We start from the raw sequence: 18,744 nt of genomic DNA, 5'->3' as shown, positions 1-18,744 counted from the left end.
CATGTCCATTACTACTTCTTGATTTCAGCTATGATATCCTTCACCCGCGTTTGTTCCCTAATCGACTCTGCTCTCTTCTTGTCTCTTAAGGTTGCACCTACCATTTGGAAATGCGTCCAATATTTCTTAAAAATAAGATAAAGCAGGTACTTGCGTGCTAGTGACTGCGTTGCTTTTCCTTTAACAGAATGAATCTTCAGATGTGTACAAACATTCATTACGGTAGTAAATATAGCAATTTAGAAATTACGACAATTACCTTTTTTACCAGTGGTAGTAGCTGGTCGAGTCAAATGGGCGAATTCAAGATCTTCCTAGGAAAAGTCTATACCCACTTTGAAATTTTCAAAAAGCAGCCACTGGTAGCCAATGCAATCTGCCGAATTTAGCTGGCAAAACGAAAACCGATGCACCAGACAGAACATCTACAATTCATTTCAACAAGGCCCTCAGTGACACTACTGTTTCCCTCACCGTTATTGACCATCAATTTAGACAATTCGCTTCGTTCACGCTCATCGGCACTCGCTTATTCCTCTCTCCCAGTGCAACAGAAACATTGAAGATGCCGAAGTCAATGGCAGATGCACTTCTTGGTGTGTCGATTTCGGTTTCGCCTGCTAAATTGGGTAGAATGCATCGCTCTGCTGTGATTACCAGTGACCACTTTTCCCAAATTTTAAACAAGCTATGAACTATTTGTAGTAAGGGGTTCAGTTTTCCCATTCCACCTTACCGGCTATTACCACAAGTAAAATATTTCTATGTGTTAATTTCTCTATTTACTGCAGCCAATAATGTCTGTACCTATCTGATGGTGTCTTCTGCCACAGCAAGCCAACGTCGGATGTAGCACGCAAATACCTTTTTTTCTTTCATTAAAAAAAACTTTGAGACATTTCCTAAAACACGCTGTATATCTGTTGAATGTTATCTATAATGAGTAATTCCATGCCAAATCATCCAGCGTTTTTCCGACTATCACGAATATGGCTGACAAAACTTCCGCCTTTTTCTTCAAGCGTGATACTACTCCTAGTGATTTATTTTGGTTGCCAAAAAATTTTCCTCCCTATTTATGAGTCTGTAGCTTGGCGCCTAGTGAGATAAAAGGCATCAAACAGTTTTTTTTCAAAAACCGTTTTTGAAATGCACTCTATAAAAACTATGAAGCTATCAAACTATAAAATACTGACTTGCTCATTTATACCAATTCTTCGAGGAATTTCGTCACAAGCAATAGTGAATAAATTTGCCAAGTTTGGGATTTTTTTTTGAACATTGCAAGTTCCAAGAACACAAACAACATATCTGCTGATGGCCTGTCAACATGCTACAAATTAAAGATAATTTGGGCACTGATGTTATAGCACAGTGGTTCTTAGCCATGAATGTGTCAGGGACCTCTTGCGGACTTGTGGAAGTTATGGGGGACGCCTTGCAGCAGAAGGGAGGGGGATGGGGTACGTAGGTAAATTAACAAAACTAAGCGTGAAACAGGTGCCCCTTATTGCTACCGAAAACGTCAAACAAACGTGCCACATCACTTCATTTTAGACAGTTCATCAATACATGGCAGAGTCCCGCTTAAAAAGAGTTGCATATGTAAAAATTCTTAAAAATATGTAAAACTGAACCGGATGAGGGTTTTTCGGATCATAGAAATCATAGAATTTATTTAGGAACCACTGTTATAGCAGAGACTCCGAGAAAAAAAATAGTGAGTGTTACTAAGTTTGGGAAGAGCTCTGTATTCAGCATCAAAAACTTGCCTTGGTGTTCGGACTAAAAATATGCACAATATTTCATTTTAAAGCTCATGTACAAGCTTTTTATAGGTGAAATTACTAGAAGGTAATATTTTTATATTTAAGAATATATAATTTTATTTATGTATCTGCCCTAGCTTTTTGCCTGTCATGGGATCGAAGCCCGGCTGCGGCGGCTGCATTTCCGATGGAGGCGAAAATTTTGTATAGGCCCGTGTGCTCAGATTTGGGTGCACGGTAAAGAACCCCAGGTGGTCGAAATTTCCGGAGCCCTCCACTACGGCGTCTCTTATAATCGTATGGTGGTTTTGGGACGTTAAATCTAACATATCAATCAATCAATAAGCTTTTTGCCTACGTAACTCAAGCGAAATGACACACTTGCAAGGGTAATCTTCAGCAGAATCCCACTGACCTGGGATACAGGTAGCAAACTTGGTGCTCTCTACAGAGCCATTAAAATCGTAAAGGGGTTATCATCTGCATTCCATTGCCAACAGAGGAGTTCTACAAGGACTGGGATCAGTGTGGTGACTTGCAGGTGAGCCATGCAGCTTTAAAGATATTGCAATCCACTTTCTCGGGGAGTTCTGCAAATGCAGTAGGTGTGTTTTATACAGTTATTAACAATATTTATCATAATCAGTACATATGTCTTATAACATGCTAGTAGCTTTGATGCAGTACACTCATAAACGCTATTGCAAAACAAACGTTCCTTATTTTTCCGGCTTTCAGGAAAGCACCTTGCTTCCCGAGGCCCAAAGCCCGTCATATGAATACAGAAACGAAAAATTGTTTTTAAATTAAGAACTGGTAGCCAAGCCGATAGTCTCGGTTACGTTGTGCGTAAGGGATTGTTGTGTACTGTATACTTTTTAACGGCTTGATGGCTCATCTGGGAGTCATTACTAGTGGCGTGGCAAGAAAGGCAGAAAGAGCTGAACTCCCCCCCCCCCCCCCGCTCAGCCCAATCTAGGTATTTTTTTATTTTAAAGCCATCGGTTTGTCCTTCTGCTGTGACGGCTTTGTGACTGCCTACTTTATGGATGTCTCAGCAGAACGTGCTAGTGTGAGTGATAGGGAGGCAGATGTATTAACGGTTTGCTGATGAAACCCCCTGAAGCTTCGCCCCACACATCATCACTCACTTCGTGGGTATGCTGTGATTTTTTTTTAGCTTTGCAGGTGCATACCTACGTGCCCACGTACAAACACACATGAATGTATATACAGTATGACCAAAGCCGCCTTCCCCTCACACACTACCCCCCCCCCCCCCGAAAAGTTTCTTTTTTTTTTTTTGCTACGCTGCTGGTCTACACACCCTGGTCACATTCATTGTAGCGCACCTCTGTTAGCAATCGAACGCAGATGATAGCCCCGTTCCGACTTCAATTGTTGTACCTCAGGTCTGTGGGATTCTGCTGAAAATTGCCCTTGTGAGTGCCCCATGCCGCTTGAGTTAATTAAGCCTAAATATTGTGGAGATACATAATTTCAAAAAAAATACTTCACGAGTTAAAAAAAATAATACTCTTTAAAAGGTTCCCCTATATTTCGCAAGTACCTGAAGCTTTAAAATGAAATGGGAAATTTTTGTCCGGCCACCGAGACAAGCTTTTTGATGCTGAATACAGAGCGTTTCTTAAAAAAAGTGAAATTCACAATTTTTTCAGACTCTCTTCTATTCTTCGGTGGGTAAATTATTTTTAATTTGTAGCATGTCGAACTTTTCACCAGCACATATTTTACTTGTGTCCTTATAATGCGCCATGTTCACAGAAAGAAAGCTCAAATTTTGCAACAACATTCAATATTGCTCATGAGAAAAGCTCTCAAAGAATTTACATACCTAAGTAAGTTATTATTTTTACTTAGATCACTTCATTACCTTGCCGGAAATGCCATTTACTGAGTGCATTGTAAAACATCTTTTGAAACAATTGTTTGCGACTAATACCTCACTTGGCGCCATGCTGCACACTCTCATAAATAGAGAGGAAAGTTATCGGCTACGGAATTGAATGACTTGGACGAGTTTCGCACTTCGAGAAACATGTGAAAATTTTTTCTGCCATATTCGTGATGGTAAAAAAGGCTGGATAATTTGGCATTACATAATCGTTGTATTATGTAATACGTTGAGTATTACATAATACAACTTTGCTCTTTCTGCCTCTACAAATATTGCTAGCCAATGTTTTAGTGTTTATGAAGTTATGTGTGCTTTCAGCCATTTCGTTTTGTACTATATGTATTAATATTTAATATGTTCGATCATTAATTTTTGTGCTGCAACCCAGTGCCTCTAAGAAGGCCTGTTAGGAGTCTTGAAATAAGTTAAATAATAGTCATCGCGGTGTTTTTTGCTCTCTGCTCACCTGGTGTGGTAGTGCCCACAAAACGTTTTTTCCTTTTTCAGAAAAGACGTCTGCACAATACTGTTACAGTGGGAAAACAACAGAGGTGCTATAGGTATGTGGAAGTTATGATATTCCGTCCTCGTATTATAAGTTTCAGATACAAAAATGCCGAAATTAAATCAATTTTTGACAATTTTTGTTCACACAATTTGTAGTATGTTCGTGCTGTATTATGTTTTATGATCATAGGAAAATAAACTCGATTTCAGTGAAGAAAAAACTCGTCCTTGTTGGTTTTTGAACGTTTGAATTCACTTTGTAATTTTTTTAGCATGTGCAGGTGCAGCCATAAATTCCCAGGTGACACTGCCACAGGATTAGCTGAAATAGTGGCTTGGGAAATTTTGGATGGCCTTGTACTTGCAAAAGATAAATCTGCTTACTACGCATGTCTCAAGTTAAATCTAATGGAAACACGTTTGTTATTTACGGACATGTAGCATTAGTATTATGAATAATGTGTAGGAAATGGCCGCACGGAGCAGCTGCTGTTCTGTAACAGCCGTTGCTTTATTTCTTCATTACGGAGTTGAACGGGCTGTACGTTCCGCGTGTTCTATGTGACCTCTGGTCTACTATTTTCTTTTTACAGAAGTGCTTGGCAGCATGTTACCTACACCTTTTTACCTAATCAATGGAAAATATTTTTTTTTGCAGTGTAGTATTTTCTATGTTACAAGTTCTCACTACTTGCATGGCGCTCGAAAGCTTTTATCCTAACTAAAACAATCTGTATCAACTCACTAATTATGATTTCATGCTTGCGGTCACAAATATTTCTGATTTAGTCTTGTATTTTCTACCAAAACAGGTTATTTAACAATATCGTGTGCTACACTAACATTGGCTCTTTGAGTCACCTTGCTAAGAGCATAAATGATCAATATGAATCACCTTGCCAAGATGATGCAGTTTTCATTCTCTTGGCAAGGTGATTCAATAAATCACCTTGCTAAGAGCATAAAAATGAAGCTACAAAAAACTGACAATATTTTTTGTAGTTTCATTAGGTGTACTTCAGTCGCTACTCCTGCACGGGCCGTATTTTTTTTCTCTACTCTCTCTGAAAGCTAGGTACTCTGTAGCACACAAGACTGGGTCATAGTTTAGCCGCTGACTTTCTCATTTCTCCTCTCCTCGCTTCAGTTGCCTTTCCTACATATACTACAGCATAAGACTGTTTGGTACTTTACCCTCTCCACTCATCACTTCCCTCTTCCTCACTCGCACTTCCCTTTCCGACCATTTGCTATACTATGCCGTGGATACGTCTATGCTTGCTGTCTGCTTTCTCTATTTCTTTTTGTGTATATTTAAGTGTGTCTTCTATCTTTTCTATTAGTTTTTTTTGTTTTTGTATATCTCTTAATGTCACTGTACTCTTTGCATAGTAAACGCATTACCCATCGTAGAAATTTATCAGCGTGTTACAGGAGAGCAGCGCAAGACGAAAAAGAGGTAGACAAGAGCGGATTCCGGTTCGTCATAATAGTAGTTTTGGATTTTAGGAAACACAGCAGACCCGGCTTATGTAGCTGTGCTGTTTAAAAGCACTGCCTCAATGCAGATCTCGCTACGATCTACAGCTCTTGTAACATTTCCTACATCTGAACATTGCAAAGAGTTGCCAATAACATGCAAATAGTCACCCATGAAAGCATCAACAACAAGGATTGGTCTGTCGTCTACTTCCCTTCGGAGGACACGCATGTAGGCCTTTCTGGAAGCAAATGTATTATATAAGTTGTACTATATTTCAATATTAATTACGCTACTGTTGCTTACGACGTTTTAAATGTATACTGTGACTGCAGAGCTGTCGTCCATGCATTTTTAGGTAACTTACAATACACCTAAGGCATTGCGATGACACCTTGAGTGAGCAGGCTCAATATAGTTGTTCGCGAAATGGTTATCTTGTGTGCTAAAGAAATGGTTATGTGCTAATTACATACTTGTGCAGGGTATAATGTCGATTGAATTTTTTCCTATATGTATGTTGCAGCATGAGACTTTTTTTACAAAGCATGCATAATTTCATTATTCTGTTGGCTTCAAGCTCATGATAAAGATAAGTTTATTAGTTCATAAGCAATTGTGTTTCAGCTGCCTCCACGTTGATATTCATCGAGAAGTAGAAATCCGCCTGTTGTGAAATTTCACCTGAATGTACGAAAGAGCGCGGATTCACATACGTATACATTCGCAAGCGAAACTCCATCATATGAAAATTAGGTGCGAACAACTACAGCCAGAAGTCAGAGCCTGTCACTTATATTAAAAACGATAGTATTTCATATGGTATATTGACGCAAATTTTTGTCTGCCTGTACATTTGTCTGTGTGTCCCGCAAAACGATATCCCCAATGGTCAAAATCCAAACCCGTTCGCAGCGCCCACCAATAATGCTCAAGTTTTAGCGTTCATACTAGTGAAATTGTCAATTAAAACAATTATTGCGCATATCCGGGCACAATAGCAGCACGTAAATAATCTTTATTTGTGTCTTTATACTAGAGAGATGGAACACATGAGTAGTTTTAAGGACCGTAGCGTTTATCACGCTGCGCTAACAATGCAACGCTATGCACAAAAAGGCAAGTGTTTTCAACGCTTTGCTAAGACGACACAGTGGTGGCACCTGCCCCTCGTTTTGCGTTCTACACCTAGTCGCCTCCGAGACAGGTGCGCACGCCTTCCTTCGTTTTCGAAGATAACTGCCAGATAGCGCCGATGTCTAATGTGCCTCGGTGAGCTCGTTCGGCTTCGCTGCACGGATCGAGACACTCTAACGCAGTGCCCCCTGAATAATATTCACCAATTTTATCACGCAGATCATCAAATAATTGTGTTGTTCACTCTCTCCACACACAAGACTATCGTCTTTTGACGACATTTGCAGTGAAACATGCAGATACAGAGCCAACATTTTAGCATTCAAGAGTAATCCCTCTGTACATTGCAGCGAGCGAAGATTTGATTCTGAGTGATCTCAGCCAGACACTCGCTGAGTCGTCAGTCTGAGAATCACTCCACACTCATCACTTGGATAAGTACAAAACATTTTTTTCGAAGTCATAACATACTCCGTGGAGCAAATGCTAATCAATGTGATATAATAGACAGAAATAAATTCAGACAACATAATTGTATACATGGTATTCTTACCGTTCTATTTTCGGTCCTTGTATCATTTGAACCTGTGAAAGGAGTGTCAGCAAAAAAATTATAAAAAAATATGAATTGAAGGGATCTTTTTAATAGTCAGATACAATATTTTAGTTCTCAAAGAAAATTATGTCATCCATAAAGAGGAGCTGCAGTAGTGCAATCAAAATCGAATCACAGGATGATGTTGTAGTAACGACAACTGAAGAGTATTTACACCACGATTTATCAAGAAACCACAAAGTATCTGTGAAGGTTACTTTATTTTCTAAAACTGAATTGGCCTACTAAAATTTGATCGACGCGGTGGTGTTGCACCCTGCCTTAATTTTCTCTTTACGCTGTTGTGTCAGTGCGCAACTCTTTATACGAATTATTTACAAATATACAATGAAAGCTTCGTCATTTTTCCCTGATTGTGGTTTGTTAACGCTCGCTTGTGTGCTTCTAAAGCTGATGTCATGCGTCTGTGTTCATGACATTGTAGCGATGCGGTGTACCATAGCCTAAGAGACTATGCGGCTGCCGTGAGGAAGAGGCAGTGTTTGGGCACTTCGTGTGAAATAGGTTACCAAGAGACAGACAAACACATGAGAAAATATTCGCTCCAACATCTGGCAACACGTCTCTTCAAAATACAGTGCGATTCTTCTACGTTTCTCAGCTGGCGACGTTTCGGTGGAGATGTGTGAACCTCGTTCCCACCACAGAGCGAGGCGACAGTTGCAAGCCTGGCACTGTTTGCTCCACCCATCGATTAAGCTGAATCTTCAACTTCTGAGGCACGTGAAATTTCAGCAACCATTCCAGTTGTTATCCGTCACTATCTTGACACAATTTCCGGCCTGGTAAAATTGATGTTGAAGAATCCAGTAAGCGCATTAGTTGCGTCAGCACCAATGTGAGGTGCTGCCAAACAAATATACTCGCAAAAGGCATATCCTATATTGGCGTCATCCCATGATTATGGTTTCAGAGACATGAGAGCGTGTTGACCTGCCTGGACATTTTGAACAGAAAGCTCCACGTCCTATGTGACTATTCGTTTGGGCACTATGCTGCGGCCAGAAAAGGCTGTCACGACTTGCGTACAATCTTCTTGAGACCCCTTCGTATCATTCGTTGAAACCGTTCTCACTCCAGGCAACATAGCTTGCAACATAGCTGAAGAACATAAAGTGGTTCCAGTGCACAAAACGATTGCGTTCGATACCTCTTCTTTGCTTGTACTAAGGAAATAACCCCACTGTTGACGCCATTATAAGTGAACGCTGTGAAATAGCGCAACGTTGAAAAGCCGCCGTGTCACATACAACATAACTTTGCTTGCAAGTACTACTGCGTCACCTAATTGTGAGCTTTTAATGCAAGTAGCATCTATAGCGCCGTGAATTTGAGACCGTCACAAAGCCATGGTGCTCTATGAAGCCCACTTTGTTCGAATGATTCACGTTGTCTCGGAAATTTCGGAACTAGGACCTCAATTACGCGTAAAGATAGGCACAACTCAGCATCAGCTGTTTCTCTCGCGTCGCCACTGGGTGGGCTTCGGCAGTTGTTGGCCGCCACTACTCAAAACCACAGCTGTGTATCGCGGAGATAAATCGATCTTCGTCCGACGCAGTCGTATTTCTCATCACTGCCGCCACTTATGGCAGTAAAAACGCCTATACACGCACGGAAGTATTCTCGTTCACCCGGGCGACCTCATTATTTTATAAGTAGTTTCAAACGTAGTGTCGGTGACGTCACAGTGGCAAGCTTTCGGGACGGCTGGTCCCTTCCGCCATGACACAACCAATGTAGCACTGATCTACCACAAACGAATCGCTTGTATTAGTCAGCGTAAGCTCCTGAAAATGAGCAACGTCCCACAACAAGCTTTGCAAAAAAAAATTCCAAAATAGCTAAAATCACAAAAAAACTTTATTGCGCCCATTCAAAACCCACAAGGTTTTCTTGATCACAACTAAGAGACCTTAACAAGAACGTGCGCGCTTGGTGTATGAAATTCACGGCGATTTCAGTTATGACTTTTCCGTGGCAACCACTTCTAATGACGTTGAACATGCCAGAAGAGTAATGAACATGCAAGAAAAGCATGCAAGACACTCGGGCAGTGTAAATACTACTTGAACGATGACCTTTGCTATCTGCTTTTTTTGTGTACACGAAGATCTCACGGATTTTGAAACGACCTGCTACGCAGTTTTGTTTTGCTCCTGATTCAGGAGAGCGTTCAGTTTTTCTGTAATATTCGCTTTGTGCCAGACGATGTTATGTTGAAGCCTTAGCTAAATTCGCTTACGAAGATTTCAAGACACACGTTCACAGTGCCAGCTGATGACATTTTGAACATCGCCAGATGGTTGAACGGTACTGAAACAGCGCTGAGTAATATCAGGAAACGGTCGCATATTCTCAAGCGAGTGCATGGCTACCACCACGAATGCAACAAAATGCTCGGGCCGACTTCTGGAACTTTCCGTTCTGACCTTCGGCGAGCCGGATATTTAGCCCACATGTCGTATTCTCCATCGTCTGTGGTCCACAACACGTAACGGTATGTTTACGCAAGGTGCCGCTACAGAACCTTGCCTTCTTCAGCTCTATTTGCGCTTGCACGGTCTCAGGAGGTACTACAGGTCCACCCAGGAAGCCTTTGCTGAAAACGAGGGCCAACTTGGCGTTCAAGCGGATTTGTATGCTCAAGTGGCCAGCTATGTCTACATGGGAATGCCTTTGAATCCTGTCTCAGCGGGTGCTCTCTGAAACCAAATCTGCGAGCAGTTGCTGCAAAACCGTCTCTACATTAGCAAACACCACGCGCTCGAACAAATGAGGTTTCGAGCCACGATCAATGGGCTGTTAGATACCCATCGCAACATAAATAGCATGATGCGATATTTTTTGAGTCAGAGTTTTTTTTTTAATATAAACTTACCAAGTAAGGCAATACGTACCTTTCTTCTCTTATTGAAATACATTATTTCACGTTTATATACATGATTACGACGTCCAATTAGGCAAGACTGAACGCACATGGGATAATCATGCCTAAAATATATTGAACGGCTTTGGATCAGTAACAAATTTTTGCCTAAAATCTGCATCAAAATAGGAAAAAAAAACAGAATTGCGACAAAAACTCATGTCAGGGAGTTCACCTGTATTGGCAGGTACATTGTAAAGCAGATAACAAATACCTGGCTTCCGCGTAATGGATGACAGATGTAAGCATGAAATGGCAACCTGCAAGGCAGGTTGGTAGTAGATGATACCAGAAACATTCTTAAAATGTACATAGTTCATGTTCGCAGTCGCACGATCCGCCATATCACACCCTACTAAACCCTAACCTGCCACAGTTACCTTGTGGTAATAGCGCTCGACTGCAAATCTGCTGCCCCGCCGTGGTGGCCTAGTGGCTAAGGTACTCAGCTGCTGACCCGCAGGTCGCGGGCCGGCATCGGCGGCTGCATTTCCGATAGAGGCGGAAATGTTGTAGCCCCGTGTGCTCAGATTTGGGTGCACGTTGAAAAACCTCAAGTGGTCGAAATTTCCGGAGCCCTCCATTACGGCGTCTGTCATATTCATATGGTGGTTTTGGGACGTTAACCCCCACAAATCAATCAAATCTGATGGTCGGAGGATCGAATACCCTGGCTGTGGTGGCCGCATGTCGATGAAAAGAACGCTTGAGGCCCGTAAACTAGCAATTATGCGCACGTTAAGGAACCCCAGCTAGCCCTCCCCAACGGCAGGCAGGCAGGCAGGCAGGCAGGCAGGCAGGCAGGCAGGCAGGCAGGCAGACGGCCAACAGACAGACAGACAGACCGACAGACAGACAGACAGACAGACAGACAGACAGACAGACAGACAGACAGACAGACAGACAGACAGACAGACAGACAGACAGACAGACAGACAGACAGACAGACAGACAGACAGACAGACCTAAAATACCTAGAGGACAAACAAAGACAGACAGACAGACTACGTCTTTGATGATCAACTGGGCAAAATTTACGGAGGATTCATGGTTTACCAATGTACCTCCAGAACTTCGCCCATTAATAATCATTAACCGCCTAAATATGCTGTGATTTTTTATTTATTCCTTTCAAAAGATGCAGAGTTAGGTATTTTCAAAAGTCGTCTTTCATTAAAATAGCACCCGACATTAAAATTGTTGACGCCGAAATCATGCTACTTTAAACACTGCGCAAAATATACATTGGTGGTTAAACTCTGTACGCTGTTACACACCTTTTAGCACCGCTTCACAGCACGCGTTTGAGAGAATTTATGATGTATTCTTCACATTTTGTACGTTTGAACGTAATACAATAATTCGTCCAGCGAGAAGATTGTAAAACATGCGCACGCAATGTGTGCCCTCAGTCTGTACTATTTTAGCATGAAGTAACAAAGTTCGCTGCCGAAAGCAGATAATTGCACAAACTACTTGCGATCTCAACTATGACACTCCTCATCTTTTGTTTACTCCGTGAACCGTACAAACACCCCCTCCCACATATTGCCTTATGCCCGATGGCTTTTGTGCGCCACATCATTTGTCGGCAAAAAGGTCGAATGACTAAATAAGGTGGTGTACTTGTTAGCGAATTGAGCTAAAAAGGTGGGCCCACTACCAGAAGAAAGGGTTCAGCTGGAATGGCCTGCCAGAAAATTATCAAGCAGTCCCAATGAGGACATACTGCTAGTAAATCAAACAGGCCAAAGACATTGGCCACTTACTTTTTTTTATTATTTACAGATACTGCTGTCTCATGTTTGAACCATTGCAGGAGTGGTTACAATAAACGAACAAAACAGCACAAATAAAAAACCGCAGCTCAATTTGCTCAACGAAAGGCGTAGCCATTTTTATCAGTTCTACCCCGATTGATTGATTGATTTGTGGGGTTTAACGTCCCAAAACCACCATGTGATTATAAGAAACACCGTAGTGGAGGTCTCCGGAAATTGCGACCACCTGGGGTTCTTTAACGTGCACCCAAATCTGAGCACACGGGCCTACAACATTGCTGCCTCCACCGGAAATGCAGCCGCCGCAGCCGGGATACGAACCCGCGACCTGCGGGTCAGCAGCCGAGTACCTTAGCCACTAGACCACCACGGCGGGGCATCATTTCTACCCCTCCCACATCATAGTAATTGAGTTTTTTGCCAGGCGAACCTATGAATGAAACCGCCATTATTTGGCCCATTATTGCGCGCAGCATATGTGATGCCGTAAATGCATGAATCAACCACACACACACAAAGAAGAACCTATGGTGAATATGAAAGAGTTTTAAAAAGCCTAAAGAGATACTAAAGTGAAAAGATTCAGAACAGATTCATGAATTGTAAATGTTAATTTAGGTTGGGTTAAGTTCACCATCGTAGTTGTATTATTTTGCGCTGAAATTTCATGCGTGACGCTGCGGAGTTCAGATTTCCTTTGTCGTACTTCTAGATCAAAACTAACGAACGAATGAATGAATGAATGAATGAATGAATGAATGAATGAATGAATGAATGAATGAATGAATGAATGAATGAATGAATGTGACCTTTAATAACAGAAAGGACTATTCTTAGCCGCTGCTGGGGACGATGTGAGAAATGGTTAAGGGGCATAAAAGGTGAAGAGCAGCTTCATGGCAGGCTCTCGGATGAGGTCGGATGACCTCTCTAACACCACTCGTTACAGACCACTTTGACTACTGTATATCATTGAGAGCTTCTCGTTCTTCATGATCTGACTTTATTTAACTCCGTAGAGCGGTCATGTGGGTGCAGCGAATGACGAATGTGCCGTCGGCCTTTTCTAAATGCTGTGCACGTCCAAATCAGGGGTTCCTAATCGGCTCGGCACAGCGTCCGACCGTGTGTGCATCGCTATTATTGTGTCTCGAAGGTTGGTTAGCTTGCTGACATTTTTGTTGCGCGATGTGTATGCAGTGTTGGCCATAACTTCGTTAAGAAAGATTTCTTCTTGACGAGCAATTAGTAATTTAGCAGACACACTGGTGTACCTTCAAACAGTCTTTGTTTTCCTGTTTATTTGATTTTAGTGACAATATGATGCATCAGTACTCTGCTAGGAAAGACAGCTGCCTATATCTCAAGATAGAGATTTTGGTATTCCAGGTGTGGCGTAAACTAAAAAACGAATTTATCATCACGTAAGTACAAGAATGGCATACAAACTATTATGACCAATAGCCTACGTGGATATTGGCTGGTGCAATAGCAACAGAGCTTCAAAAGCATTGGCTCAGCGAAATTTCCTCAATCGTGGTACGTTAAGCCGACGGACTCCTCAGATGGCAACGCACATTCTTTTTGCCATTTAAGTAAACGCTGTCAAAATCAATGAGGCAAATCCATGGCGGTGGCGCCGCTGCATTTTTTCCTGCATCTTCTCGCTTATCAAGCGCCCTATCGTGGCAAACGCCATTATCTAGCAATTGTGAGGAGGTAATTTATTAATGCAACCAAAATTCGCTTTCCCCTATACTGCCCCTTAAGAGCAACGCGTTTTCACACTTGAACACTTCGGATCGAGCGCTCGTGAAGATGCTATTCAGTTTCGTGAGCACATCACGCACCTTCAAAAAAATTTATTGCTTGCTTTTAACAACAGTGGCAAGTTGATATATGATGCGTCTCGGGCTTACCCGTCTTACAAGATGAGCTTTGTCGTAGCGTGCTGATCCTCTGGGGCGTTGTTCAAACACTAAATCAAAACAAGACAAATTTGTTTAATGTACATTACTTATACTTGACAAAAACATGTAGCAACGCACCTAACTATTGAAAGAGCCTACATTACGCAGTCGTATTTCTGGTGTATGGCTGCATCCCTTTTTCTTTGTACGGAACGCGAAGCAATCTCACTAATATGGGTTTCGAAATTTTATTCTGCTGAGTTTGAAAGCCTTCTGGTGTGTCTTATTTATATTTATTTATTTAGTTAGCAACTCTGTCAATTAAATATTATATCACAGAAAACACAGAAAAAACACAATAACTTTACACAAAATCATACATGGTGAACAGCATACATTACTAATCGAAGAACAGAATATTTATCAATTTTAGTAACAAAAGAAAATATGGACGTTGTTACCACAGTAAATGAGTACAAAAACGATAATGTGTGCGTATTTAACATGGCACAGAATGAGCACCTGTACATTACTATTACAAGAGCACATTATTATAGCAGTTTTAAAAACACCAATTCAAGGGAAGAGCAAGTCAGGTAGAATCACAAAAATGAAGAAAAATCACACATTAGTAGCATGGCATGCAATCATTTCTCAGAGACTTGATTCATTTGGCAATCTCGTTAGTGTTTTTTGTGTGTAGCAAGCGATTCAATTTCAGTCGATATCGTACATATAATGACGTCTGGGTTGAGACAGCGTTTATTCAGTCAAGGGCTCAGCAGCGAACGAACAGTTTGAGACCGAGCGTGCGCACACCCAATAATGACTGCGGTGACACCCAGTGAAGATGAGGACAGGGACCCAGACGGATGATGATGATTAGGATAATGCATATATGAGAAGAAGCGCATAACGAATGCCCACACTAATTCCCTCACATCAAAGTGGCCAACCTGGCCGTAGCAAGTCAATGTGGCAGAGAACGTCGCCTGAAGGACTTCATGCGAGACACGTGCATGATCTCAGTGGTGCGGTGACGGCGGTCTGTTGGGACGACAAGTGGGGTCACACAAAAATTAACGGGTGAAGTCTGTTCGATAACTATGTAAGGCCCAAGGAAGTGTGGTTGAAACTTGTCACACAGACAAGGTGTAAGAATTGGTGTGAACAGGAGCAGCTCGTCACCAGGTCGGAAGAATACAAGTCAATGGGATGCGTCATAAATGACTTTTCAATCTTGCTGTCGCGCTTCCATGTTGATGCGAGCACGATCGTGACACCAGGCTAGTCTTGAAATGTATTCTTCGCTGGAAGATGAAGACGAGTTGACGTCACTGTTTAAAAGAAGAAACGTCGAGGAAGAAAGTAGGAGAACGTCCATAAACGAGGTAGAATGGCGAATAATCAGTGGTGCGCTGAAAGGCCGTGTTTTAGGCAAAGGTGGAGAGTGGTAGGAAAGTATTCCAGTTTTTGTGGTCTGTACTGATGTAGACGGCTATCATATCTGCAAGAGTACGGTGAAACCTCTCGGTGAGACCGTTCGTTTGAGGGTGGTAGCTTGAAGCTTTCTTGTGTGTTATTCCCGAGGTGCGCAATACCATACTTAGCACTTCTAAGAGGAACACCCTTCCATGGTCACTCAGACCATGAAAGGGATTATACGAGAGGCGCCGTAACGCAGAATGATGGCGTGCAGAACGAAGTCGGCAACTTCCGAAGCAGAGGCAGTTGATACAGACGTTGTCTCTGCGTAGCGTGTTAAGTGGTCTACGGCGGTCACTATCTATCATTTGCCAGTAGATGTGACGGGAAGACGGCCGTAAAGGTCAATACCTACAACCTCAAAAGGCGTTGTGGTGCACGTAATTCACTGCAGAGGCCTGACCGGTGCAGTTGTCTGGATTTTACGACACTGGCACGGGACACAGGAACCAACGTAGCGCGCGATGCTAGTACAAATACCAGGCCAGTAGAAGCGACTTCGAATGCGGTCGTGAGTTTTTTTAATACCAAGATGTCTGGCAGTATAGTCATCGTGGAAGGCTTTAAGCACGTGAAGTTGAAGAGAGCGTGGTAACACGGGAACCCAGCGTTGACCATTAGGGTGGTAGATGTGATGGTACAGGGCTCCTTTCTCCAGCTTAAATCGCAAGAGCTGACGACAATGCCGTGCTTTAGGTGGATCATAGCTGGTCCATAATAGGTGGTCAGAGCTGGTCCATAATATGCCTACAGTACGGATCAGCCTACTGGCAGGAGTGAAGTGTGCACTTGTCGTCCGAGAATAGCTGGTATATTGAGGCAAGCGCGGGCGCTGCAGTAGAAGTGATGCCCGAACTTTGACCGATGCTAGCTGGGTATTTGGTAGTGGGCAGCGCGAAAGAGTGTCAGCGTCTTGGTGTTTTCTACCTGACTTGTAAATGATATTGAAGTCATACTCCTGTAAACGTAGAATCCACCGACCCAAGCGTCCAGACAAGTTCTTCAACGTGGAAAGCCAGCTTAGGGCGTGGTGGTCCGTAATAATCGTGAAATGACGGCCGTGGAAATAGGAACGGAGCTTCTGCACTGACCCTACCACAGCCAAGCACTCCTGCTCAGTTATAGTGTAGTTCTTCTCGGTCGTGGTTAGTACTCTCCTGGCATATGCAACTACTCTCTCTTGTGAAGAGGTGTCGCGTTGGAGCAGAACGGCACCTGTACCGCAGCCGCTAGCGTCCCCATGTAGGATGGTTGGTGCGGCTTCATCAAAGTAGCGGAGTACAGGTTTGTACGTGAGGGCACACTTTAACTGGTCGAATGCCATTTGACATTCTTCCGACAACAGAAACGGCACGTCGGAAGCAAGAATCTGGAGCCGTGGAGCCGCTATTGATGCGAAGTTCTGATAAAACGGCGAAACTAGGAGGTGAGATCAAGAAAACTTCGCAACTCCTTCGGCCTTTCGGGCAGCCGAAAGCGAAGAACCACAGCAATTTTGTCCGGATCCAGCCGAATTCCGTCTTTGGCTACAATGTGGCCCAAAACCTTGATAGCTTTTGTGGCGGAACGGCATTTTTTTCGTGTTGAGTTGGAGACCAGCGGCAGCAGGGCACGGCAGAACGTCACCCAAACGTTGCAGGGGCTGAAGAAACGTTGACGAAAAAATTGGCCCGTATATGCCTGTTAATCTGCAAATGTCGTCGAAAGACGATAGTCTTGCGTGTGGAGAAAGAGAACAAAACATTTATTTGATGTACTGCGGAAAACAATTGGTGAATGGTATTCTGGAGGCGCTGCATTAGTGTGCCTCGAACGTGCTGCAGAGGCGAAGGAGCGCATCAAGTCACGCCACACATGACACATAAGCGCCATCTGGCAATTTCCTTGGAAAACGAAGTGCGTGGCTCTGAGACGGGTGTGCGCGCCGATCTCAGAGGTGATAAGGTGTAGAACGCAAGACGACGGGTACGTGCCGCTACCGTCTCGTCTTAGCAAAGCGTTGAAACACTCACCTTCTCGTACAAGCGTTGCATGGTCAGCGCAGCGTAATAAGCGCTACGGTCCTCAAAGTTACTTGTGTATGCCTTTTCTAGTAAAAGACGCACATTAAGAATATATACGTGTTGTTATGGCGCCTCAGATATGCGCAATAATTGCTTTTTAATTGACAATCGCACACGTATGAACGCTGATATTTGAGCAACATTGGTGGGCGCTGCGAATGGGGTCGGCCGTTTCAAGTACCCGGTGCCGTTAGGAGTAGACAAACAGACAAATGTATACAGACAGACAGACAGACAGATAGACAGATAGACAGACAGACAGACAGACAGACAGACAGACCAAAGTTTTTGCGTTGAAGGTCCCCAAGAAGGACTATAGTCTTTAAATATGACGATGTCGTCCAAGTAGCAGTGAAAGGTCTACTATTTGAGGCCACGCAGCACGGTATCGATCGTGCGCTCAATTGTAGCGGGCGCGTTGCACAGCCCGAAAGCTATAACGTTGAATAGGTGACCAGTAAAAGAGCGAGGGATTGTGGGATGCACCGTCTGCTACCGGCTTCCGCTTCGAGAAGAGTAGACGATGGCAAACCACTTCGCCGCAAGCCTCAGACTATTCGGGATTTGCGCGTTCGGTCAACCGTTTATCTTCGTCCTGATAAGCCATGGTCGGTTGTTCAGCCGTTGGCTGCTCCAACTCTAGCGTGCAAGGCAAACGCAGGTATCAATTGCCATGTAATTACGACAAAAACAAGGTGGGACGCGACTGTGAAGAGAGCCACAGCGATAGGTAGCCTTTGAGTACGGAACTTTGAAGCCAGAAAGTGCGAAAACCATTTTATCACAGGTACATGTGTATTCCACACTAAAAAAAAATCTTGCGCATCAATTTGCTGCGAATTTTATATTGAGAAACAAATTTTCGCGCAGGCGCGCCTAGCAAAGATATTATGAGAACGAGCGAGGAAATCTACCTGCCATACGAGATTAGTGCCGGCCGTTGCATTTATATATATATATGACAAAAAAAAACGCGAAATCTTCACTCAAGAGTAAGTTTACACGAAGCGCTGGACGAGTTTGTTTGCGTTTATCTTGGTCAAACTGTCTGTCAAGACGGCACCCAAAGGAAGAAGTGCGTTAAACAAGCGCAGGATTTCGATTATTCGGTACCGTCTATGTCTGACTGTATTGTTTATGTGCCGCCAT

The 18,744-nt window shown here is 43.0% G+C and overlaps 1 protein-coding gene across 2 annotated transcripts in view; it reads right to left on the bottom strand.

Moving 5' to 3' along the window:
• Positions 1–18,744, bottom strand: part of LOC119179143 (uncharacterized) — a 56,206-nt gene that overhangs the window by 25,194 nt on the left and 12,268 nt on the right. Inside the window, exons 3-6 of one of the 2 annotated variants that reach the window (XM_075868223.1) lie at positions 14,057–14,115; positions 10,328–10,471; positions 7,365–7,396; positions 5,845–5,915 (exon numbers count right to left, since the gene is read on the bottom strand). In XM_075868223.1, coding sequence (XP_075724338.1) covers positions 5,845–5,915; positions 7,365–7,396; positions 10,328–10,471; positions 14,057–14,115 — 306 coding nt within the window. The remainder of the gene's footprint in view (positions 1–5,844; positions 5,916–7,364; positions 7,397–10,327; positions 10,472–14,056; positions 14,116–18,744) is intronic. The other variant, XM_075868224.1, reaches the window with a different exon arrangement.

The sequence above is a fragment of the Rhipicephalus microplus genome, chromosome 7 (genome assembly GCF_043290135.1).
Source record: "Rhipicephalus microplus isolate Deutch F79 chromosome 7, USDA_Rmic, whole genome shotgun sequence".
Lineage (NCBI taxonomy): Eukaryota > Metazoa > Arthropoda > Arachnida > Ixodida > Ixodidae > Rhipicephalus > Rhipicephalus microplus.
This window is presented reverse-complemented; position numbering and strand designations above follow the sequence as displayed.